At 45.1% G+C, this 26,494-nt stretch overlaps 1 protein-coding gene across 1 annotated transcript; it reads right to left on the reverse strand.

Annotated features, from left to right (window-relative positions):
• Window positions 1-1,505: 1,505 nt before the first annotated feature.
• hao2 (hydroxyacid oxidase 2 (long chain)) lies at window positions 1,506-8,052 on the reverse strand. Its single transcript, XM_084478989.1, has 8 exons — window positions 7,957-8,052; window positions 6,676-6,828; window positions 6,045-6,196; window positions 5,103-5,392; window positions 3,766-3,984; window positions 3,161-3,319; window positions 2,224-2,293; window positions 1,506-2,027 (listed from the first exon to the last, which is right to left on the reverse strand). The coding sequence occupies exons 2-8, from the start codon at window positions 6,804-6,806 to the stop codon at window positions 1,972-1,974; spliced, it is 1,077 nt and encodes a 358-aa protein (XP_084335115.1). The 5' UTR covers window positions 6,807-6,828; window positions 7,957-8,052; the 3' UTR covers window positions 1,506-1,971.
• Window positions 8,053-26,494: the final 18,442 nt, after the last annotated feature.

A 26,494-nucleotide genomic window follows, 5' to 3' on the forward strand; every position in this document is an offset into this window, starting at 1 on the left:
CTAGATGAGGATCGTAATGTTCCACCACCTTTCGTTATTCTCACCACGTCCTTTACACAACATACTGTAATCTCAAACAATCAACCTTTCACCATGCTTTGCAGGGGTGCAGGAATGCCTAGTGGGTTATGTTCTGTGATCGAACCCTGAATGTCCGCAGCCTAACCTTTAGTCATCCATGAGCAACAGGCCCTAACTTCCTACCCGCTCCTTAATGGCAAGTATCTATGATATACCATGTACCATGATATATACCAGTCAGACCGCTTGTTAGGCATGGCCAGGTACCAGCAGCTATCATGTATTTGCTTCTTCCCACAGTACAGTAGGTCCCTTATGTCTTCAGATCAGGGTCTGCTAGTTATAGCCCAGACATGCCATATTTTTGCCTTCATTTTTATTTACAAACTGTTGTCAATGCACGCCAGCTGTGACTTCCATGTTATGAATATAAAGTTATGAACTTACCTGAAGGAAATCCTCTGAAACAGACTGGCCTTGTTACCCCCCTCCAGCCTGACGTTCAGTCAGAGGCCCCCGTTGGACCACCTCAGAGAGAGAGAGAGATCCTTAGTCTGACCTCGCACGGCCACCTCAGAGAGAGAGAGAGAGAGCCTTAGTCTGACCTCGCACGGCCACCTCAGAGAGAAAGAGAGCTTTTGACGGCCCTCGCTTGTGCACCTTCGAGAGAGGGTCCCTTTGTTTGTGATCTCGAACGTCCAACAGAGAGTTTTGTCAGTGATCTTGAAAGACTAACCTCAGAGAGAGAGAGAGAGAGAGAGAGACCACCATCTCACTGCATATGACTAAGAGAAACAGACATGTAGATTCCCATGCAGTTTGAATATTCTTCAGTCTGCAGCTAACCACTCTCTCACTTCCTGTGTCACTTCTCTTTCTCTCTACCCCTATCTCTACCTCACCCCCCCCTCTCACTCTTGCCCTCACCATTTATCCAACCCTCTGCCAAAATGCACTTGAAACTTTTAATGCACTTCAATGTGTCAAAATACATTTGTCATTTACGGTTTGATGGTTTTGATCATTTAAATGATACATTTTATAGATAATAATATATTGTTTAGCCGTGTTTCATGTATGTTGTTCCCTATAGGTCCCTAGAGGTGGACACACTCGTTTATCTAAATCTTACTGGTTGAATTTAAGTAATGGATTAGAAGGATTGTTACACTCCATGATTTGCTTAATAATTTATAGTAATTTAATGTTTATTAATAAGTTTATGGGATCATATGAGCTGTGTCCCTATAGGATACACTATATTACTTTCAGTTAAATTGTTTTCAACAGCACTTCATATTTCTGATAATCTGTAAACCACTAAAGATGATCTACTGTTTCTCCTGATAAACCAAACCCTTTAATCTGACTTCCTCCCGCTGGTTGTTTTTTACTTATAAATACCGTCCGTTTCTGGCCCTGGGAGATCACACTTGTTCAGACGGGTCCTCAAGAGCCCCCTGAATCAAAAGTGGAAGCATGGGTCAACAAAACACCACAGTCTCTGTTTTTCACAATGCAAAAATACTTTATTGTTTTTCCACTCTCCAAAACACTCCCATCCCTCCTTGAGTTTATCACCATCCTCCATCTCAGTAGGTCTGTATGAAAAAGTGCAATCCGCAATTGTGTGCACTTTCTCCAGCCACCTCAGTTAAATGGAAATTATCTGCATCCTAGCAGTTGTACCATGCTTGACCTAATGCCGAAATGAATCATTTTACACTATTTTCCCAAAACTTTATTTAATCAATATTTAATCCAATCTCTTAAGCTAACCACAACCGCAATTCACAAGCCTCAAATGAATAACCATGTTCTGATCATTGTTGATTTTTAATTTTCATGTTTCATGTTAAACACATGTCTAATGTGGTGTGGTTGATTTTAAATAAATTGTGGTTCTGATGTAGTGCAGTGTGAGTCGGCCTCACTGTCGACCCCTGGTGGTCAGAGTTTTGCGAACTGAATCAGGTTCCGATTGATCTCCGCAACATTCCTGCATCCTGCCATTAGAAACAGACAACTTATTTAAAGTCAGATTTTAGGTATTTGAATATTTAAAATATATGATTGTGGAAAAAACTTGACAATATTTATATTAACCGATTATATTTGATGTATATTATTATTATTTATGCATTATTTTATTTTTATCTATCAATTGTATATTGAATCAGTGTAGTGTCAGAGTTGACTCACCAGACAGCGCCATTGACAAGCGAAACTCATCATTGAGTATCTGCAGGACCTCTCTCACTCCTTCCTCTCCCTGTTGAAACAAACACCAACATTACACCAAGCTCTGGATACAGTTAAGACACAAACACCAGCACACATGACACACAACTACAGATAGTCAAGACACAAACACCAGCACACATGACACACAACTACAGATAGTCAAGACACAAACACCAGCACAAATGACACACAACTACAGATAGTCAAGACCCAACCACCAGCACAAATGACACACAACTACAGATAGTCAAGACCCAACCACCAGCACAAATGACACAACTACAGATACATACAATAAGGACCCAAACACCAGCACAAATGACGCAAAAATATAGATGTATAACAAAGACCATCGCACATCACACCAAACTATAGATATAGTAAACACCAGCACACAGAACAACAAACTACAGATACAGTAAACACCAGCACACATTACACCAAACTACAGATACATAATAAACAGCAACACACTACACCAAGCTATAGATACATACAATAAACTCCAGCACACATTAAACCAAACTATAGATACATAATAAACAGCAACACACATACCACAAATGAGAGATACATACGATAAACACCACCACGACTTACACCAAACGTAAATACAGTTAAAACCCAAACCACTAAAACCAACTAACTAAAAAATCCAATCCAAGGGGTTTAGTCAGAATGCAAAGCTAAATTAATGTTTGACTACACCAACAATGACACTTCAAGCTATTACATTAGTCATTATTCAAGCAAAAACTACAGTAAAATAACTTCACCCTGTTAGATGCTTGTTTAATCCAGACACACACGCACACACACACACGCACACACACACGCACACACACACACACACACACACACACAGATGCATTCTTAACCCCCGACCTTATGTTACCTTGTAGGCAAGCCCCCAAACGGCCGGTCTGCCAATGAACACGCACTTGGCTCCCAAGGCCAGGGCCTTCAACACATCACTTCCTGTCCTGATGCCACCGTCCAGGTAGACCTCAATCCTCCCCTGTACCGTTTCCACGATCTCAGACAGAACGTCGATCTGTAGGGCAGACAGGTGTGGCTCAGCTGTAACCAAGTGTTTGGTGAGGTGTACGGTTGGTATGTTCAACATGCAGGTGTTCAGGTTAGCTAACAGATGTTAGGGTTTTCCAACTGGTTTAGCTTAAAGGTGTTGGTTTTAGTTAAAAGGTGTTGGGTCTAGCGAATAGGTGTTGAGTTTAACATGTCTTGCCGTTTAAATAACATGTGTGGTGGCGTTGTGGTTAGAATACAGGTGTTGGGTTTCGCTAACAGGTATCGGGCCCGACAGATGTAAGTAAGGGGTAGGTAAGGTGTAGACGTGGTGTAGGTAACGCCTAGGTTAGACATAGGTAAGTTGTAGGTTAGGTAGATGAAGTGTAGGTTAGGAGGAGGTGACGTGTAGGTCAGTAAGTGTAGCTTATATGCAGACGAGGTGAGTTGAGTTGAGCCTTCAGGTGTCCGTACCGTGGCCGGGCCCCCGTCCAGTTGTCTCCCCCCGTGATTGGACACGATGATCCCCTGGACGCCATGCTCCACGGCCAGCTCAGCGTCCTCCTTGGTCAGGATGCCCTTGATGATGATGGGCAGGCGGGTGAGGGACTGAAGCCAGTAGATGTCCTTCCAGCTGATGGACGGGTCCAGGGTGTTGGCAGGGATCCCGTACTCCTCGGAATCCGTAAACTCCTGTTGCACAAGAGAGGTACGCTGTTTCTGATGTATACTGTTACTTATCCTGATTCTTCAACTGCTTATGAACTGTTACTGTCCCTACTCCTGCTTTTGGTGCTCATGCCCCCTGTCCCATACCTGCTCCTTAATCTCATGAATATGAATTCACTGTATGTCACTTTGGACAAAAGTAGCAAAACAGTGAAATCCCCTTAGCGGCCCAGTTTGCCCACTAGCAGAGGTGGAAAAAGTACTGAAAAAAGCTACTCAAGTAAAAGTACAGTTGCATCACTGAACTTTTACTCAATTCCAAGCACAAGTATTGTAGTTAAAATGTACTTGAATACAAGTACAAAGTACTCTTTTCAAAACCTTCTCAGAGTACTAGTTACTAGTTTCTTTTTTACTGGTCATATTCAATGCCTCACCAATCATGCATTTTCAACTGCAAGGGGGGATCCAAAATCTCTAACAATGATTTTGAGCAATTTTACATCCTGTCATAGCAATTTTACATCCTGTCATAAGATAACTCTTGAAAACGTATCTTGAATATATTGGTTATCGTGACTTAATTAGCTTTTTTCAAACCCAACAAAACCCAACAAAACATACATTAAGGCCTTCTATTTAAGTCTATAGCCTACTTTGACGTGAAGAAGTGTCATGACACTATATGCTTTACATCTGTGATATTAACACTCCTCTTATCTCTGAATCATTTGTTCAATAGCCCACACAAAATGACACAACTATTTCAAGATTTCAAATTTTGAAGCTTGACATAACAAGACAGTCCATTCAGCCTACCGACTATACCCTAGTCTGACTGCATTGACGGCTGAAAGGTAGGCTGGTTGCCGGGTGAACTCAGAAATTCTCAGGCCAATGCAGCATGCATCTTGTCGTTCTCGACATACTTGCCTGCAATTTTTTTACTCAGTTACTTGTGTGGTTTAATATGTAACTAAGTACAATACTTCAACCAAAAACGTACTTAAGTAAAAACTACCGAAAAAATACAAAATACCAAAAAATCGACTCAATACATTTACTTGAGTAAATGTAATTAGTTGTACATACAGAACATTGTATCTCATCCAGAGGAAGGTTTAGGCCTGGTTCTGACGTACCGTGACCTGGAACATCCCGTCTAGGTTTTTGACCTTGAGGTGCGGGGGCAGTTTGAACTGGTTGCGTATGTCGTTGCGCCGCTTGCCGGTGTAAGGCACGTCGACGGTCAGCACCAGCGCCTTGTAGCCCAGCGCCTCCACGCGCGCCACGATCTGCTCCGACAGCTTGCGGTCGCGGTACACGTACAGCTGGAACCAGCGGAAGCCGTTGGGCGCCGCGGTGACTATCTCCTCCACGGAGCAGGTGGAGTAGGTGCTGGTGATGTAGCAGGTGTTGACCGCCTCCGTGGCTGGGGATACACAGACACAGGGGAGTGGGGACGTTTTGAAGGTAAATGGTAAATGGTAAATGGACTGCATTTATATAGCGCTGCATTTTTTGTAACCAGTGGCCGCCCAAAGCACTTGCATTCACCCATTTATACACCCATTCACACACCAACGGCGGCGTCAGCCATGCAAGGCGACGGCCAGCTCGTCGGGAGCAGTTAGGGTTAGGTGCCTTGCTCAGGGACACCTCGACACTCAGCTAGGAGGAGCCGGGGATCGAACCAGCAAACCCGCTCTACCCCCTGAGCTAATGCCGGCCTAGGTGAAGGGGTTCTCTATGTACGGATATAACATGTATAACATTGCCTGTAACATTCCTGAACACCTTTACCCAAGATGTTTGTAGTGCCGTAGAGTTATGAATGAGCCTGACCCTTGACTCATAGTTGTCAGTTGACAGTTGGTTGTGAAACTTTGTGAAACCTTGACGCTGGAACAAGTCCAAAGGCAGCAAAATATAAGAGTCCCCTTTCAAATCCTTCAATTTGTCTATCAATCTGTCCAGCTCTCTATTTGGGATCTACCGTTTAGATAACATTCGATTGAAAACACTTCCAAAAATGAACACATGCACACAAACTAAATCACAACCATGAACCCCCGGTCCATTACCTCTGGCTGTGGCGACCTCGCCCTCGTGCCAAGCCAGGCAGTGGAAGGCTGTCGGTGCTATTCCCACCGGGAAGCTGATCTCGGTGCCTTGCACCGTGGTCCGGGTGTCACTCACTGATACGTCTCTTAGGATGCGAGGCCTAAGACGGATCCTGAGACGGCATAACAGGCAAACAGTGAGGAGGGGGCATGCATAGTGTAGTCGTGACGCGCAGCGCAGCATAGCTTACATCTCTAGTATACAACACAATGGTATTACTATTATACCGTACTGTATACCAAACTGTGTCATTTCTGTAATCAGTTGTGTTTCGTTATATCAATAGTAGTAGTTCAAATGGTAATATCAAGGTGGTGGGATGGTGAGAAGTGGATGAATTGTTTGCAACTTAAGAGGTCGCAAGGTCCTCTGAGTCGCTTGCGATTGGACGGACGGCTAGGTCGATAGAGGCTGGACGGATCGGAGGACGGTTGGTGGATGGATGGATAGGTCGTGATAAGAGGAGGAAGGGTAGGCGGATGACGGACAGATCGAGGGCGGGACAGGCTGACGGAGGACGGGTGGATTGCCTGGAGGACGCGCGGGAGGATGGTCGGACAGAGGACGGGCGTGAGAGTGGTGCGAGAGTACCGCTTGTAGGCCAGCAGGTTGTCGTCCCGGGTGCAGCACTCGTCCGCCCCGGCGGCGTAGTAGTCCCAGGTGGCCTTGGACAGGTGCTCCTTGGCGTACTCCTCAAAGTCCGTGAGGCACACTAGTGCCATCTCCGCACAGCGCCCTCCCTCCCTGCAGGGGGCGCGGGGCGCAGCGTTAGCGGGGGACGTTATGTCTATTAGCAGTAATGTTTTATTTGCACATGACATTTAGAGAATGAAAAATAGTCTGGCCATGCCTAGGCTTATAATTACTGCAAATAGCCTAAGAGCCAGGGCCAAGACTCAAAGACCTAAGGCCGCCTTAGACAAACTATGAGGCAATGGATAATGTCATTTATAATGTTTTCATTAGTGAAAAGCCTAATGAATAATGTCCAGATAAGCGGGGGACGCTTATCTGGACTTTATTTCCCATGATGCATTAGAAATGGTTTTGTTCCAAAGGTACTTTGTTATGGTTAAGTTGAGGTCTAATGTATGTGTATGGTTATGCTGAGGTCAAGTTTGGGTGTCAGGTTAGAGATGGTTAAGTGTAGATATCAGGTTAGAGATGGTTAAGTGTAGATATCAGGTTAGAGATGGTTAAGTGTAGATATCAGGTTAGAGATGGTTAAGTGTAGATATCAGGTTAGAGATGGTTAAGTGTAGATATCAGGTTAGAGATGGTTAAGTGTAGATATCAGGTTAGAGATGGTTAAGTGTAGATATCAGGTTAGAGATGGTTAAGTGTAGATATCAGGTTAGAGATGGTTAAGTGTAGATATCAGGTTTGAGATGGTTAAGTTTCATTGCAGGTTTGGTGTGGTTAACGAGTGCAGCATTGATATAGCCTAAAACAGCCTATAAACATGTGTATATCTATAATGAATACTTAAATCAATAAAAGGATCATACTTGACTTAATAGTCCACTTTCAACCTTTCACTTTTGACTGTTTAACTGTGCAAGAGATGCAACACGTTAGTCATATCATCATCATAACAAAGAGGCTTATTGCATCATCTTCATGGTGTGACATACTGACCTAGCTACCAAACAACCTTTCAGTTAGGGTTAAGCAGTCTGAAATGAGCATGAAGTCATCCAGAGGCTCATTTGGCTGAACTGTTAACTGTTAAAACTAATTTATTTGTGTATAGCTCGCTGAATTGTGCATGCTACACCCTATTTAAAAGTAAAACACAAGCAGTAGCAAAGGAAAACAAAAGTCCCACCGTTAGTTAACTAAAGTAGATTAGAAGGAAGTTACTTGACATACCTCGAATTAAAACAAAACCTTTAAAATTAACGAATCCAACCTGCTGCACAGCCCCTGGTTGCCTCAGCAGCCACTGACTATGAGACTTTGAACTCTGCCCTGTAGAGCTAATCTAAAAACAACTGCATGACCAAACCGTTCCAGGGGGAAAACAAACAACTAACCACACCAGCATTCCTCAATCAAATACAGGAGTAGTATTTGTAGTACCAAGTACTACCAAGTACTACCAATAGGCTACAGTAGTATGAATCATACTTTAAAACAACTCAACAATACAGCAGTATTACTACCACATTTCCAATACCCTCTCATACATAACATCACAACACAACTACAAAACAACACAGTAGTATTACCTAATACTTTAAAATTATTCACTGAAACAGTAGTATTACTACCACTTTAATACTAATCACTATACTATTAGTATCACTACCACTTTGAAACTACGTACCAATATAGCAACACCAGTAACACTACTACTCCTCAACTACTCTCCAACACATTAGTACCACTTGTACTTCCGGAATTTCCAATCTGGGATAAACAAAATACATCTTATCCTACTTTTAAACTATTCACCAATAGTAGTACTATGAGTAGTACTTTGAAAGTACTCACCAATCCAGCTGTGCCATTTCACCACAGTAATTCAGATTACTTCCCTTAAACAGAAACATATCCCTGTTTCCATGACGATCCGTAGAGCCAATGCAGTGCTTTTGTGTGGACGGGAGTCAGACCCCCAGAGCCAGCCCTGCCCGTGACCCTGCTCTTATTGTGTACGTGCTGAAAATGTGCTGATTGTGACTGTGGGCCAGATGGCGTCCTACAGCCCATAATATACTGATGTACAGAACACACTCCATACACACAGCCACACACAGACTACACCCCCCACAAACTGAATGATGCAAAAAGGAATGGAAACGGCACTCATGCACACTCATGATCACATCCAATTAAACCTATACTTAATTAATTTACGTACATGCTTGCTCATGCGTTACACGAGCACACACACTCACTCCCTCACCTCTCACTCACTCACTCACTCACTCACTCGCTCACTCACTCACTCACTCCCACAAACCCACACACACAGAAGATGCATAGGCTACACATTTACATAATATGAACAATTTACAATCTATTTCATAACGCCACTGCCGCTCCTTGTGAGTTTAACGTTCTGTTTCCCACCACAGTGTGTGGTGGAGGGAGGGATTCACACTTGGGGGGTGGGTAGGACTCAATGGGCCCTTTAATAAGAAAGGGATTAAAGGGTTTCAATTGCGTCAAGCCGCAGTGTCTCGGAGAGCGTTGACATCAGAATTGGAACCAAGCCGAAATCAGATCCTGAATGCAGGCCTAGATCACACATACTGAAGGCTTTTCACTAATGAAAACATTATAAATGACATTATCCATTGCCTCATAGTTTGTCTAAGGCAGCCTTAGGTCTTTGAGTCTTGGCCCTGGCTCTTAGGCTATTTGCAGTAATTATAAGCCTAGGCATGGCCAGACTATTTTTCATTCTCTAAATGTCATGTGCAAATAAAACATTACTGCTAATAGACATATTTTGGGCTAACATGGTTTCTGTCGTAAGGAACACAAGGAACTCTGTCTTGTTTTGTTGTTAGCCGTGCTGCTGTATCAGAGTTAGATGCACCTGCGTATGAATATGTAAACTGTATATAGATGTGAACAGGTATTATACAGCTGTGTACAGATATATTCAGGTGTGTACATGTATGTACAGGTAGACTATATACAGATGTGTTCCGTTATATACAGCGGTTACCATGAGTATAAGGTGGGTACGGGTATGCACAGGTGTATATCCACAGGTGAATCCAAGTAAACAGGTGTGCACATGTACATACAGCTAGGCTACATACAGTGTGTGCACAGGTCAAATCAGGTGTGTTTGTGTGTGTGTGTGTAGATATGTACAGGTGTGTGGCTTCTTACCTATTACAGCTTGCGATGCTCATTGTTGTTTAGTAGTCGTCCACTCTAAGGATACTCATTACCTGGAGATCAGAGAGCAGAGAGAGAGCCAACAGGTAGAGCACACTTTCCTGTCCAAGCTCAAATATAGACGTATTGATTGGCCTCACATTGACACAGCATTAGACTGACTAGTAGATCAGGAGAGACCATGCCTTCTACTGTTCTACCTTTTCACTGAAATCTTTACTCATGCTTGGATATGTCTGCTAAGACTCTTTGTGTAAAACTGACCACCAAATGGCAATGCTACTACAAATATTCTACTACCAAACGTCCAGCAAAGGGAAAAGTTTACCAAACAAACTTGCTTAACGTGAAGCAATGTGTGTTTATATATTGCAAATATTGTTGTTAGTATTATTGTTTAGTATTTAAATATTTTCATTTAAATCTCTTTTTACACTATATTTACATTTAGGGCATTTAGCAGACACTTTTATCCAAAGCGACTTACAACCATTCACACACCAATGGCGGAGACAAACATGCAAGGCCGGATTGTCAGGAGCAGTTAGGGTTATGTGCCTTGCTCAGGGACACCTCGACACTCCGGTTTGTTATCACATCTTGTCTTGTCTCATTTTATCCTGCAGCCAATTTAGATCTTTTCATTCCTGGTTTGACCACAAGATGGCAGTGTAAGACCACCCCCGCCACCCACAGCTCACTCTACACCACACTTCACTTGCCTTTCCTCCACAGCAGGTACAATGTAAACAAAGAGAAACTCTCGTCGGTGGTCAATGTTTTGTACTGTACTCTATTGTCTCTCGCCCCTATAGCCCCTATAGAATATCAGTCACTCTAAACTCAGGTAGTAACGTGGTGAGCCCCACGCAACACAATGATACGCATGGCCATGCATGCAGGCACGCATGCGCACACACATACACACACACACACGCGCGCGCGCGCACACACACGCACGCACACAAACACTTGCAATGCTTTACATTCATTCAATAGTTTCAAGATCAAGATAGTCAAGATAATTTTTAAGCTTAGTGCATTGGGTTATGAGTTTCATATATAGTTGTTAAATACTTGCAGAACCTTATACTGTAAAACACGTTATTTGTTTACCTTTTTCTTTCTAAAACAAAAATATCTAATAATAAATGTAGCATCCATGGCACAATACATTTGTTATCTGTTACGTAATTCACATGGGTATATCATCATAGTGTATTATTTTTTTGGTATTCAAATACCTAAGGATTAAATTCACTACAAGAATAAATGAATGATAAAACATAAATGAATTGAGTTCATTCAAATAAACTACGGAAACGTCACGTTGGAGCGATTTCACTAAACCTCCTCCATTGTCCTGTTTTGAACTAAAGGCGGGCACACCAGCTGTCAATCAACCGCTCAACCTGAATGGCTCCTCACAGCATTGTCCCCGTCACTGTTCCAGAAACACCTGCACTGTTATCACCTCGTCCATCTCTACCACCAGTTTACCAGCCTCACTGCTCACATATTACACCACATTCACCAACACACCGGGAACTATTGGCTAGGCCTGCACTCCCGGTGAGAGAAGCTAGAACTAGAAACAGACTCATTCTGTTTACAAGACGGACAGGTACACAGAGGTGGTGAGACAGGTATCCTTTTGCCTAGCCGACAGATCGCAGACACAATAAACAACACAACCGGCCTGTGGAACTAAACGTCCCCTGGCGTCTGTCAGATGTCACTCATCATTCAGCCTGGGGCGTCATGTTAACCGGCCCTATGAGAACGGTAAAGGAGCAGTTGAAATCAGCCAGAAGTCTCTTACCTTTATCTGCGCTGCTGTGTAGCTTGACGTGCTAGGCCCTCTCTAGTGTGACCCCAGCGGGCCCAGGTCCGCTGTCCTGCGCCCTGATTGGCTGCCACAAACCTCTCTCTATTCGCGTTTGCTTTTCTTTTCTTTTTTTTTGGTTGCAGCTACACCATCCCGGGCCTCCCCTCCCCCACACACAAACACAACCCCCACGCCCCCCCAGGCAGGACCAGTTAACCCTCTGTCAGCAGCAGGCCCCCCTGCCCTCTCTAGTCTCACACACACACACACACACACACACACACACACACAGGGAGGGATCACCGTTCACACATTCATTTCAATGCTATTTACAGTGCTATATATTGTATGTATCAGTAGGTATATGGAGGGCATTACTATTACCTTATTAAGACACAGGAGGGTGCAAGGCATGCCAGGTACTTAAATGCACGGGGCGCAGGGGTGTACTTTGAACCTTGGGGGAGACACAGAAATCAGAAAAGCTTACCATTTTAATGCTTCAGCAATAAACACATTTTACAATTATATCTACAGGCTTATTTAGGCTTACTAATCTTGAGAGATCACGTGGTAATGGTATGAGTGAAATATTAAATGGAACTGTGATCCAAGTACACTTTCAGCCTGATTAGCCATTTCAGTGTATTCAGTTGTCCTATACTCGTGAGCTCTATGTGATATTCCATTAACTGTGTCTCACTTGGCCATGACACCCTGTTCCGCCATCCCATCCTCTGGCGTCCTCTGGAAATCAACAAATGTCAACAAACATTTATATTTTAAATGCATTCAGAGAAGTTTACCTTACGGTTAAAATAAGTCTAAGCATTATCTTGCCTAATATGAAGGAAATAAGTGTGGAAAAAGTGCATTCAATGTAGGCCTACATTCCGAGCGACATCCTCGTGTCACTCGTTTGCATCTCTTCTGCCCGCCGCTGAGATGAACCCTGGTGACTCCAAGTTGACCCCCTTAAAGCTGTAAACCTCCCTATACCTGGCTTATCCCATACCGTCAGGAAATGACGGGGCCGGGCTTTATGACGGCCACAAAGAAGGAGGGAGCCCCCTCTATTGTTCCTCTCACTTTACTCATACAGATTTTTAAGGTTAACTAAGTAATGCTACAGTCAAAGGTCAAACACTGCCAATGGATGCAGTCCACAATCACATACAGTGGTGTTGTTTTCAATTGTTTTAAATGTATGCTTATTGTCTGAGTAGATTGTCATTGTGCTCATCAATGTCACATCTTCATGTTAACTCATCTATGTGGTAGAGGCATTTGTTTTCTTTGGTTATGCATGGCTACTTTACTCAAGATTGTGTTTGTCACACATGTAACCTCAATATAGTGATGGTTGACAGACAATTTCATCTCATAAGCACATGTGGTTTATTATATCTATTCATTATAATATAATATTAATCCTATCCTATTTCAAATCATTTAAGTTGTGCGAATGTAAATCACCTCACAAGTCACTTCTCCACGGAATCCATTCCGCTTTCATTTGGAGAAAGTAGCCACCTCTCTGATAATCTATACCAGGTTGTGCATCCTCTCACAAGTCACATCTCCAACTACTCTGTTTTAACTGCGTGAGAGTAGCCAACTCTCTGAAGAGCCAGACCAGGTTTTGCCACTTGCTCATTTTATTTGAATTTGAGTGTGTTATGCCCCTAAATCCAGAACATTTTTATAAAGTGAAACCCATTAATAATCCATGAGTACCGCCAGAATTCACACCAACGCCGAGTGTCTGGCGAGTGAATCCTGCAACACCAGATGCAGAATGTTTTTCAGACCAAATGAACTCCTGCCTTGTCCTTCTATCCTGAGGCCTGGCGCAAACAAATCACTAAACATTGAAAGCAACAACCCTGCAGGAGTTAAGATTAAAGGACTCGCACTCAAAGCACCGAGGGCCAAAGTTCGCCCCCTGACCCAAGAAAAGCAAAACGCAAATCGCAGTCCACCGCCGCGTGCTGCTGAGAACGAGGCCGTGCGCTGAGACCCTAGCCCGTTGCTATAGCAACCATGTTAATAATAATTTTTATACATTATACATTACTGACCATTATACCACTAAGTGTCTGTAGTGTCCACCCACACCAAAAACATTCCTATATTCCTATATATTCCTATATTCCTACATTCACAATAGCAATACTTTCTTGCTCTAAACCACTTGGTACTTACATTTAAGAAAGATTAAAAAAAAAAGGAAAATAACCGTTGTTTGAGTGTTGTATTGAGTAGGTGCGTAATGTGTGTGCAAATGATCTCAAATGAGCAACTCAACGTAGGTGAGGTGTGTTCAACCTCCAACAATAGATTGCATTGTTTGATCTAAGCTCCTCATTTGTCTGTGACCTTCTTAGCATTGATAGAGAGACTTAAGCAGTGTGTCTCTCTCTCTCCCCATTAGTGGCAGCTCTCTGTCTCTGCTCCCCTCGCTGATAGAAACATCCATCTTGTCAAGGGGTTACATTGACACGACAGGTGTTTTCATTCTGGTCCTCGTATGAAAGACAGATGTCACGTCCTTTGATATCATCGACCGTCGGTTGTTTTGTTTCCCCCCTCGCTTCCAGATGATGGATGGACGGAGGGAGGGAGAGAGAGTGGGAGAGAAACAGGAAGAGGGCTGTGTGAGTGTGTCTGAACTCTGTGTGGGTGAAACACAACGCCTGGAGAAGTTGTCGAAGCGTTTTAAAACAGCAGTCACAGCGGCGTGATGCTAAATTAGATTCTCCCTCTCTGATTCCATTACAGCGCTTCTATTGAATTTACCCTCGCTAACAAACCCAGACTCCTTACACATCTCTTTACATGTGTGTGCCTCGGTGCATGTGTGTGTGTGTGTGTGTGTGTGTGTGTGTGTGTGTGTGTGTCTGTGCAATTCTTGCCACATTCGCAGGCAGCTAGTGTGTGTTTGATTTTCGCCCTAACACACACCCGGCTGTGAAGCTGTAGACTCTTTGGGAGTTTATGTGTGTGTGTGTGTGTGTGTGTGTGTGTGTGTGTGTGTGCACGCGTGCATGTGCGTCTCTGTGTGTGTGTGTGTGTGTGTGTGTGTGTGTGGAGGGGGCTCCGTGGGGAGGCGTCTCCATTACCTGCTCAGAGAGGAGGTGCAAATTGGGTTAATCCACAGCTGGCTTGGACGTCTGATATCAGGGAGCGGGCTGGGGGCTGGGGGCTGGGGGGCGAGGGGCAAGGGGGGCTGGGGGGCTGGGGGGCTTGGGCTTGGGCTGGGGGCTGGGGCGGGGGGGGGTGGGGCCGGGCAGGGCGAGGGTGGCTGTGGAGGTTTCAGCTGAGTGGAAAAGCTCTTCCACATGCCGCGGCCTGAGGAGCCCCAGGGCCCAGATGGCTTCAGTTGAGGAGGTGGCCTGGATGGAGCCTCGCTCTCCAGTCTCATTAACACACCGCTGCTAGCCTAGCTCCTCTTCACGCCACTGCAGCGTTACAATACCGGCGTTTATATACACCGCTCGCTCTGAAACGCTGGCCTCTTAACCCCCTATCCGTCCGTCTGCTGGTGTGAACCATTCGCAACACTGTGTGCTTCTTAAAAGCAGAGCTGTCTTGTCTACTAGCATTCAAACACGAGCAGTTCACACCACTAGCGTTGGCGTTGCTCTTTGGCAGCGCTGCCTGACTGACTGACTACTATTGTGAACTTAACTATCATTGACATCACTTGCATTTACTGTTCTTTAGCAGCACTGTCTGTCTGTCTTCTTATGACTCTATCCTTCTCTCTCTCTCTCTCTCTCTCTCTCTCTTTCTCTCTGTGTTTGTCTATTTTTGTCTGTTTATATTCTGTCCTTTCTATCTGTGTTTTTTTCTGTCTGTCTAGTTTTTCACACCGCAGGGCGTACAGATATCTGGTGTTATGAAACTGTCACTCACTTACTGCTCTGTCTGAGGAATACGCACACACGCACACACACACACACACACACACACGCGCACGCGCATGCGCGCGCACACACACACACACACACACATTATTATTACGTTAAAGACAAATGTTTGCTTGCCATCATGTTTCCAATAATACACAGTATATTAGAAATGTATATTATAGAAATATACACAGCAGCAGTGTATAAAATATGTATTATGGCTAGCATCTGGGGGTCTGATATATCTGGTGGTCACGCATCTGTTTCATCCAATCACAGCGCAGGGAACCCCTCAGAGAGAGAGAGGTAAGAGGGATAGGTCCCTGTAAGAGGGATGGGTGTCAGGGAACGTCTGATGAAGATACGTTTCTTGTTGATATATAGCTAGTTAGTTTTCTTACTGGTTATAGATCATCGATTATCAACAGATTATATTGTCTGCTTCCCATGCATATTATCATGGGCAAGTATATGAATCTGCCATTGCAGCTGCAATGTGATATACACTGTTTTTTAACCAAGTGGTAATTGTGACAATTGAATTGAAAGTAAAGGTTTACTTTTGGCTTATACTAAGGCTTGGATCATTCTAAAGTTTACAATTTTGCAAATGATTCTATACATGAACCGGGATCGACTGGTCTGGAGGTCTCACTGTCTTTGTCCTCAAAAAATACAAGCCTTGAGTCTCTCTGCACCTTGTAAACACTGTACTTTGGGCAGTTAATGTTGTATGGTGTATGTATGTATGTATGTGTGTAAGGATACATGTTGATGAGCTTACATGTTGGTGTGTTGGTGTGTAGTGTTTAATGTTGGTGTGTAGTTTAGATATTGATGTGTAGTGTTTACTGTTGGTGTGTAGTTTAAATGTTGGTGTGTAGTGTTTAATGTTGGTGTGTAGTATACATGTAAATGTGTAGTGTTTAATGTTGGTGTGTAGTTGGTGCGTAGTGTTTAATGTTGGTGTGTAGGTTACATGTTGGCGTGTAGTGTTTAATGTTGGTGTGTAGGTTACATGTTGGTGTGTAGTGTTTACTGTTGGTGTGTAGGTTACATGTTGGTGTGTAGTTGGTATGTAGTCTAAAGGCTCTATGTTACTCCACTTCTGTTATGTTCTTCCTCTTGTTTGTGTGTTCTTCTACTTTGTTCCAGAGCGCCTCTGCGGGTGGCTTGGGTTTCCTCCTACCCCTCTGCAGGACTCCTGCTGCTCCATAAACAGCCGTCATCAAACCCGTCATCAGATAACCCCGCTGCACCTTCCCCTGGTTCAGGGTGAGCTCGGATCCACTCTGACGTTGTTTGTTTGTTTGTTTGTTTTAGCATAAAATCGTCTGTTCTTTGTACCGCGTAGAAAATATGTGGCGCATGAAGTGGAACCCTTCCACCGAAACCCTGAGCACGGGCGTCTGGGGAGGAGGGGCGAGCTCGTTGCGTTGACTGTCATCTCTTGTTAGCGTGTAAAAGCTATCTGGTTCACCATCTCTGGGGCGGTCGGACTCCCCCAGCCCGGGCTGGAGATAGGTGTGCTGGGGATAGGCTCAGAACATTCTTCTGGCGTAGCTAAAGCCCCCGCAAGCCTCTCACACGCTTATGGGAAACAGCTCTCGCTAACCGGCCGGCTCTGGTGCCTCGCCAGAGGGGTGACACAGTCACATTTTCAGCTTGTTCTCAGGAGCAATGCTCAGCCTGTGAATCACACATCATAGTAAAGGCACACACCACTAGAAACACACACCTCACGTATACACACACACACACACACACACACAGACACACACCACACAAAACACACAACACACAAAAACCATTGAAAGCACACACCGTTAGAAACCCACACAGAAACAGAGAAAACACACAGCACATAAAACACACAGCACAGGTCAGTATGAATGAAAGGACACTGCTTCTGAATGAAACGTCTCTGCCCCTGGAATAACATGAGTACACGGTACAGTCCCAGGGTGTGTTGTTAGCTTTAAACCCAGAGCCTAATACGTTTTTGAATATCAGTGAAAATCTGTCAACAAATATTTAAAACATGCTTTTTGGTTTATAGTGCAGCAGTGAAATACTTAGACCATTGTTTTATACTTTGGCTCGTATTTTGATGGGTTTTTATTGGTCATTTGGTAAAAGGACTACATTATCAACTGTCATGCATTAAGCTCAAAGGCTATATATAAAATTATAATTATTTAAGTATTATATTGAACAAGATTTAATAGCAGCTGTTGGCTGATGCTATCCAAGCAAATTCCATTTTTCTTCTTATGCCATTTCACAATTGGCTTCTCATTTTAAATAATGTTCTTTCAATATTGCCTGAAAGAGAGACAAATACGCAACCATTTACCATGGAAAATGCTGTGAAACTTGGTTTCTATTTACTTCAAAACATGTTTTCCTGGCTGGATATGTTAACTAATGCTTGGACACAAAGTTTGAGTTAAAACAATTGAGGCAAGAAAGGCAAATAATATCAATACCATAGAAACTTTCCTCCTATTGAAGTTTTGGATTTGGTACCTCTAAGAAATATTAGTGCTCCTTTATTTGTCTTTCTCTTTCTGTCTCTATTTCTGTCTCTATATCTTCCTTTCTCTCACTGTCACTCTCTCCCTCTCTCTGTCTGTCTGTCTGTCGCTCTCTCTCTGTCTCTCTCGTCCTAGCTCTCTGTGGCTTTCTGTGTGTGTCTCTCTCTCTCTCTCTCTCTCTCTCTCTCTCTCTCTCTCTCTCTCTCTCTCTCTCTCTGACCTGTCCTTGTTTCCCCTCTCACAGTGACCTCTGGGGATCCATGTTTAAAGGTTGTGGCTAGGCCCCACCCCTCCAGAGTGTAGCAGGGAGACTACATCTGCTGCTTTATAGAAATATGTGACTCAGCCTCTTTATGGTTTATTACTCTTTTACAGTTTTACTTTTTATTTATTTTATTTTGTTCTTGTGTTGGCTGCCCAGATCTGCCGCGGGTGGTGGATGCAGACACACAAACGCTTGTGCACACATGTAGACGTACACACACACACACACACACACACACACACACACACACACACACACACACACACACACACACACACACACACACACACACACACACTTCAACACACTTCAACACACACCCTCGCACACATTGAGCAGATGATTTGGCTCCCAGCAGTGTGCCCGCTGGCTTCCCAGTGGAGAACGTTCTGATGTGTACACGTCTGACTTTTATCGCCTGCGTCCCATAATACGCTCATGTGGGATTTAACAGGCAGAGTTCCCCTCACTCTGCCCTCCTCCGATGGCCTGACGCTGTAATCATAATAAATACCAGGGTTGCTCTCCTCTGTCAGGCTAGAACCTTTTAGATAACTTATATTGTGTTCTAGACCAGACTTATAGAGCGCAGAGTGGTTGAGACCAGACTTATAGAACCCATAGTGTTCTAGAGTCGAGACCAGACTTATAGAACCCATAGTGTTCTAGAGTCAAGACCAGACTTATAGAACCCATAGTGTTCTAGAGTCCAGACCAGACTTATAGAATCCATAGTGTTCTAGAGTCCAGACCAGACTTATAGAACCCATAGTGTTCTAGAGTCCAGACCAGACTTATAGAACCCATAGTGTTCTAGAGTCCAGACCAGACTTATAGAACCCATAGTGTTCTAGAGTCCAGACCAGACTTATAGAACCCATAGTGTTCCCGACCGGACTTATAGAACCCAGAGTGTCCTGGAGTCCAGACCAGACTTATAGAACCCAGAGTTTTCTAGAACAGACTTAAATAACCCATTGTGTTCTAAGGGTCTACACCGGACTTATAGAACCCCAGATTGTTCTAGGTCAGACTTATCGAAACCACCATGTTCAGGACCAGACTTATAGACCCCAAAGTGGTCTAAAATCTGAGAGACAGGTTGGGATTGAACTGGTTACTGTATGTAAGGAGGCCAGCGATCGAGTGGACAGAAGAGGAGAGGAAACAAAGAAGAGAGGAAAGGAAAGAAAGGCAGGAGATTACTTACTTACACTCTCTTATTGTGTATTGTGGTACATTTACCTGATATTTACCATTTACTAGTTATCCCAAATCAGCTAATTGAAAGATGTCGTTAATTGAGTTTCGAGATAGAAGTTGGGGCTGCGTTGAAGATGGAGGTGAAGAGACGGAGATGGAGACGGAGGTGGTGATGGAGGCGGAGGTGAGTTGAGGAGGGTAGTGACGACGGTGGTTGTGGTTGTTTGGCGGTTGTGGGATGTAGGTGGTGGGAGGGATGGAGCCGAGGGTGGAGATGAGCGCACTGATGTGACGGTCGAGGAGGTTGTGGGGATCTCATAACGAATGTGACGCAAGAGCGCTGCCGCCAGCTGCTGTGAGGCACCATAGAAGAAGAAGAACATTCCTGGAGGCTAATCAATAGGATGGTAATAAGCACTGGGAGGGGGGTATCCACTTCAAAGACCTCATGAAAAACTATTTTTATGTCTACGTCTTTTAGCGACATGCGGCAGATGTGAATCCCGGCCAAGGCGTGAGTCATGGGAATCTCCTCTGCTGATTGGCCACATTCCTGCCAATCTCTAACTGATGACAGACATTTGTGTTGCCATTAAACGGGTCAAAGGTCACGGGTGATTTATCCGAGGGCCATTTTGAGCGGGTATGTTTCCACTCGGGACGCTGAGGTTTGATTCCAGACAATAAGCCCTTCAAAATGAAAAGCTGGATGTTTTTATGGACTGTGGGCTCTGATTGGCCGGTTTGGCAGAGAGCAGAGGTTTTGTTATCAACAGATGCTGGTGCTTCGTTTCCTTGCCGCCATGTTTTCCCCTCCAGCTGCTCGTCTTTATGTCCGCTGGGCGGAGCGGCCTGGGAACGCAGGGTTGCTGGTTCCACCCTCGGCCCCGCTGCCTCGTGAGGTGGCGACCTGTCCTTAAGCTTGCCGCCTAACAGTCAATACTGACGTTCATTGGTGACAGCGCTGATGGTGTGTGTGTGTGTGTGCGCACACCTGTGTGTGTGTGTGTGTGTGTGTGCATGGATCGAACGTGAGGCTTAGCGTTTAGTTTACTGCAGCCGTGTGAGTGTGGGTGGACATAGGTTGCGTGTGTGTGTGTGTGTGTTAAAAAAAAGATTACATTGCAACTCCAGAATCGGCAGACTGGTGTCGGTCACCTCGTCGTCATGACACCAGTGGCCCCCGCTCTCCCCCAGTGGCCCCCCGGAGGCCTCACCACCGCGTCCCGCCAGGGAAGTGGAGCGCAGAGGTGGGGCGCCGCTTCACTTTAACACTCATTTAGTGTGACTCCCTGAAGCAGAACCTCTCTCCCCCGACACAGATCACAGCACTAACAGAAACCAGAAGACCCGGGGAGGCTGGAGGAGGAAGAGACTGGTCTGGCCCGGTGTGGAAGGGCTAGTCTGATCTGGGTCTGGCATAGAGTGATCTGGGCTTGTTTGATCTAGTCTGGGATGAGATGGCGCGGTCTGGGTGAAAGGGCTTGTCTGGGTGGCTTTGGGCTGTGTCTAGTCTGGTCTGCTCTGGGAATGGGATGTGCTGGCCTGGGTACGAGAGAGAAAGGGTGAGACCGCGATAGACACGGGGAATTGAGGAGAAAGTGAGCTCAGGGTCAAAGAGGTTGAGAGAAACAGCGAGAGTCAGAGAGTCAGTGTGGAGAGAGATTAGAGAGAAAGATAAAGAGGGTGCAGCACCAGGTTTTACTACCTGTCAGTGGTCCTTAGATACAGACAAGCCCATATGAAAGGATCAAGGGTTTGTTTGTGTGTGTGTGTGTGTGTGTGTGTGCGCGCTTGTGTGTGTGTGTGTGTGTATTTGCATTTAATGCAACATGGGTGTATGCATATATCTGTAAATAATGCGATCGTATATATGTGTTGTGCCATTGATGGCTCCAACATATGGCTGTGTGTGTGTGCACGCATACACACACATGCATGAGTGGATGAGTGTTTCCCTTCCAATGAGAATTTTATGGAAGTGTGCTTGTGCATGCATGCATGTGCATGCACGTGCATGTGTGTGTGTGTGTGTGTGTGTGTGTGTGCGTGCGTGCGTGCGCGCAGGACCTGGTTTGGGTTAAAAGCAGAAGGCTCCACTACAAAGCGCAGGCAGCCGTGGTAACGACGAGGAGAATATCATTTTTCTTTGGCTCCTGAGATCTGCCATTCTTACGTTTCAAAGCTTTGCATCCTGGCACACGTCCCTCCCTGTGAGACCCTGCGTCTCTCGTGGAGCGAACCAGCACTCACTTTCCTTTCCTTTCCCCTCCCCTCCTCTCCTCTCTTGTCCTCTCTTTGCTTCTCCTCTGCTCTCTTCTCTTCTTTTTTCTCTTCTATCCTCCCTCGTTCTCGTCTCTCCTCTCCCCTCCTCGTGTGTCCTCACTCCACGTCTGTCCTTTCCTCTCATCCTCTCCTCTCTTCTCCCATCATCCTTTCCTCTCCTCTCCTCACCTCTCCTTTCCTCTCCTCTCCTCCTTTATTTCTGTTCTCCATCCCTATGGTCTTCTATTTTTTTGCCTTCTCTTCGCTTCTCTTCACTCCCCTCCTCTCCTGTCTCCTGTCTCCTGTCTCCTGTCTCCTGTCTCCTATCTCCGCGAAGAAAAATAAAGGATAATCTGTCTCTGGTGTCGGCTGATTAGAGAAGCCTGATGTTGAGATACCTTTTCCTTCTTCAATCCTGCTGGATCAGTGTAGATCTCCCACTAATGCCTGGACAAATCTCTCCGTCATCGAGGCTTTCTGTGGACCGAGTCGATTAGTCTTTTACTTTCACTCACAAAACACACACACAGCATCCCCGATATTGATGGTTGAACTACCAGCTTTCCAATTCACATCCAATTCCAATCCAGACTCGCATGTAACAGTTTACTTTACCTTAGCTTTGTACGTGACAAATCAATCACTGCTTTGTTAGTATTTTCTTTGCCTTGTAAGTCTTCCCTGCCAGGAAAGCACAACAGACGTCCCAGATATATCAATTTCACTGTTACTAAACTAAACTAAACTAAACTAAACTATTGCTTAACTGGAAAACGACATTCTTTGCTGCCATGGAAACCTTTTGACCGCGTCTGTTCTACCGATCAGCTGCTGTAAGGGCGACCGTCGAGCAAGGCACTTGACTGGCAGTACGTCCCGAGGCGGCAGATCCCAGGTGTGAAACTGTAAAACTCGGTGGATTACAGCACAATGGTCGTGCTGAAAGGCCGCCGGTCAGAGGGTAACCTCACCTGGTGTGCAGTAATACTCAGACTACAGGACTACACAGAGAGGTGTGGAGACAGCTCCATTAACTTGTCCACACGTAGGAATCACAATCTCTAGGAAAAGGGTTGCATCTTATACTTTCCGATCATTTTTTCTCCTGTTTTCTTCATTTCTTTTCATATTCAACAATCAACAACCTGCAAAGCACAATGTATATATTTGTATATATTGTTCAACCTGTGTTCAACAACAGCTTAGTGTAGGCGTGGAGAGGGTATTTGACTCCCAGCTGTGTCAGCAATGTCAGCAGCCTTGAACAAGAGGCCCTGACCCCTTTCTGTTCCTGACGTGTATCTCAACTCACACCGCAGGTTGCTTCGGACAGAAGCGTCTGCTAAAGGACCATGTAGTGAACGTTAACGGCTCAACTCACTGCGGCTCTCTTTGGACAGAAGCGTCTGCTTCAACGACCAAACATCTACAGTATAGGGAACACGTCGGTTCACGTGAGAGGGTTCCCTGTGGCGTTCACCTCCGACCGTTTGCCAATCCGAACGGCCGACCGCTACATTGCGGTTGGACGTCCTCACGCAGTCTGACCGCAGCCGGCTTTGGAAGAGGAGAAGCAGAAGAGCCCTTAGTCTCCTTCCATGTGTAAGGTGGAGCCTGTTTAATGCTGTGAAGGAATTCCTCCCGGCCACAGCCACAGCCCCAGTGTCGTCTCGCCTGCGTCGCCTCGGCTACCAGATGGATTTCGCTGTAAAAGCGATTCTGTTTCCCACAATCCCGCAGTCCTCTGGAAGATCCGGCGGGGGATCGGAACCCGGTGGCGCGCCGCCAGCGTGGAACCGCAGCGTTCCTCGTCTGATTTCTCCTTTTTCATATTTCACAGTTCATCACACTTCCTCCGCAGGCTGCGGTCTAATCAAACTGCTTGTCATCGTCCTCGTCATCTTTATCGCGACCCGGGCGACTTTTATCAACTCGGCACAAATAATCACCAAACACACAGTCTGATGTCAGACTCTGATCACTGTGCCCCTGAGCAACTTACTGCTACAATGTGCCTCTGTGTGTCCATATTTCTGTATGCCTCTGTGTGTCGTATGTGTATCAGTGTGTGTGTGTGTGTGTGTGTGTGTGTTTGCATGTGTGTGTCTCTGGCTGAATTTTTTTGGTTTATTGTATTCTCTCAGACAGGCAAAGTGCACACCAGGAACAATGCCACGAACCTTCTCATGTGGATGAAATAGTTCTACGATTAACCAGTGCATCATGTGGTCATCTCTATTCACTGTATCATTCACTCAGTACTATCTCATTCTCGAGGGTCCTGTTTCTATTGGCTGATGACGTCGCTGCCACCTGTAGATATATCAGTGCTGGATTGAGATGTTTGTTGCTTCATTCCCACTGGCTTCCATAGTCCCACAAATACACTGATGGGCTGAGAGGAATTAATCTCTCTCTCTCTCTCTCTCTCTCGCTCTCTCTCACCCTCTCACCCTCTCTCCTTCTCTCTCTCCTGGTGTGTTATCAATTGTACTTCATCTCAACCTGTCATCTGTGTGAGTAATGACGGTACGGCCCTCCTCCTCATCCTCTTCCTCTCCTGATAACAGCTTTTTCCTGGCACACATACATACATAAACACACACATACACCAACCCGCACAGACAGACAGGCAGACAGACAGACAGACAGACACACTAACACACACACACACACACACACACACAGAAACACACGGACACACACACACATACACACACACAAACACACGCATATCTTTTTTGTTTTAAAGACTCACTTGTCTGTTTAAAGGACACAAGGAGCTACCAATTTGAAGAGCAATATGGATCTAAGTGATGATGGAGGAGTTACAAGGGGAAGGTGAGAATCCTATATTGATACTGTCTCCTATGTGTGTTAGATGTTTTGGTCCAGATGTATTGTGGTCTACCAATGCAAGGTGAACATGGTTTATCTTTTAAACTCGATAGATTAGATAGATTAATTTAACTTAATATGTAGGAATGTGATACCACATAAATACGCACAATTTCAACACAGTCTCACACACATGTATGTACCCTTTATTTGTCTATCTAGCCTGGCCTGCGGCATTTTGAAACCCTCATAGCCATCTCTCTCTCTCTCTCTCTCTCTCTCTCTCTCTCTCTCTCTCTCTCTCTCTCTCTCTCTCTCTCAGACACAGTTTCCCATGTCTGGATTTAATTTCTGGAAAACCGAGCGTTAGAGACTTAGAAAGAGAGAGCAAATTCCTGGCTTCTAACTCCATTATGTATGTAAGACTCTCTAATGCTGCTGTTTGTTTAGCATGGCTGATGCATAACACTATCATCCGACCGGGTTTAACTGCGTAAATAAGTATTGTAAAAAAAAAAAAAAAAAAACTCTCACAAACACACACTCTTCCCCCCCCCCATCAAACTATTCCACATGCCATTGCTAATTATTTGTTTGGCCAGTATTGCTATGGCAACACTGCCCCCCTCCCTCCCCCGTCCCCAACTATCTCCTCCAGACTCTTGATTAGGGCATATAAGATGAAGAAAACAATAAATTATTTATTGTGTGTGTGTGTGTGTGTGTGTGTGTGTGTGTGTGTGTGTGTGTGTGTGTGTGTGTGTGTGTGTGTGTGTGTGTGTGTGTGTGTGTGTGTGTGTGTGTGTGTGTGTGTGTGCGCGCGCGCGCAGGCCAGTTAACGCTACTGATGTGCAGATGTGGTTGCCACAGCGACGCACGTCTTCCCCCTCACCCCCCTAGCCCCTCTCCTCCCTTCCCATCTGGGAGTGTTTAGGACACAGGATCCTTTAGCGGGCTCACTAGCATCTTTATCCACTGATCAATGTTCATCATCTCCATTAGCCTAGCTCGCTGCCGCTCTCTCACCCGTAACCCACCGGCTCATTAGCCGCTGGCTCCCCCGTCCTCCGAGTCGCTACGGACTGTTTGGCCTCCTCCGCACACCCGTAATTGTTTCTCATTGTCGGCCCTCTTGCTGTTGGACGTCGGACGGGGCCTGGTGCATTACCACGCACCGCCACTAGGGGGAGACATTGGCGTAGAAAGGAGTCACCGCTGTGTTTGGGAGGCAGGTACGACTTTTAAGAATACTTTTAAAGGTCAAAGAAAAGCAATGATTATTCCTTAACACAGATGTAATTTCGGGCTAAATACTTCAAATGTACGTTTATGTGGCCGTTGTGGCCTTGTGTGAAGGCTAAAATAAACCTTGTTTACTGGTGTAGGCCTAGACTAGACAAGATCTGGTCGGCTGACACATGTTGGTCTGCGGTGATGATGATGAAGGAAGGAGATAAGGAAAGTGTATGTAAGTATGGGTGGTGGTTGTAAGTCTACTCTTCCTTTCTGCTCCGCAGCTGTGTTCTTGTTCTACGTTTGGCCGAGCGACAGACACGACGGGAGAAAATATTCAACCCATTTGGAGGAAGTCAAGAGCTGGCATTCTCTCCGCTTTCATCAAACACTCGCACAAACACTGGTTTGGTGTGTGTGTGTGTGTGTGTGTGTGTGTGTGTGTGTGTGTGTGTGTGTGTGTGTG

The sequence above is a fragment of the Micromesistius poutassou genome (genome assembly GCF_964030765.1).
Source record: "Micromesistius poutassou genome assembly, chromosome: 14".
NCBI lineage: Eukaryota > Metazoa > Chordata > Actinopteri > Gadiformes > Gadidae > Micromesistius > Micromesistius poutassou.

Coding starts and splice junctions, on each gene's coding strand:
- hao2 (XM_084478989.1), bottom strand. CDS start 6,806: ATGGCACTAGTGTGCCTCACGGACTTTGAGGAGTACGCCAAGGAGCAC. Junction 6,197..6,675: donor AACCTGCTGGCCTACAAGCG/GTACTCTCGCAC, acceptor ATGCCGTCTCAG/GATCCGTCTTAGGCCTCGCA. Junction 3,320..3,765: donor TGGACGGGGGCCCGGCCACG/GTACGGACACCT, acceptor TCTGCCCTACAG/ATCGACGTTCTGTCTGAGAT.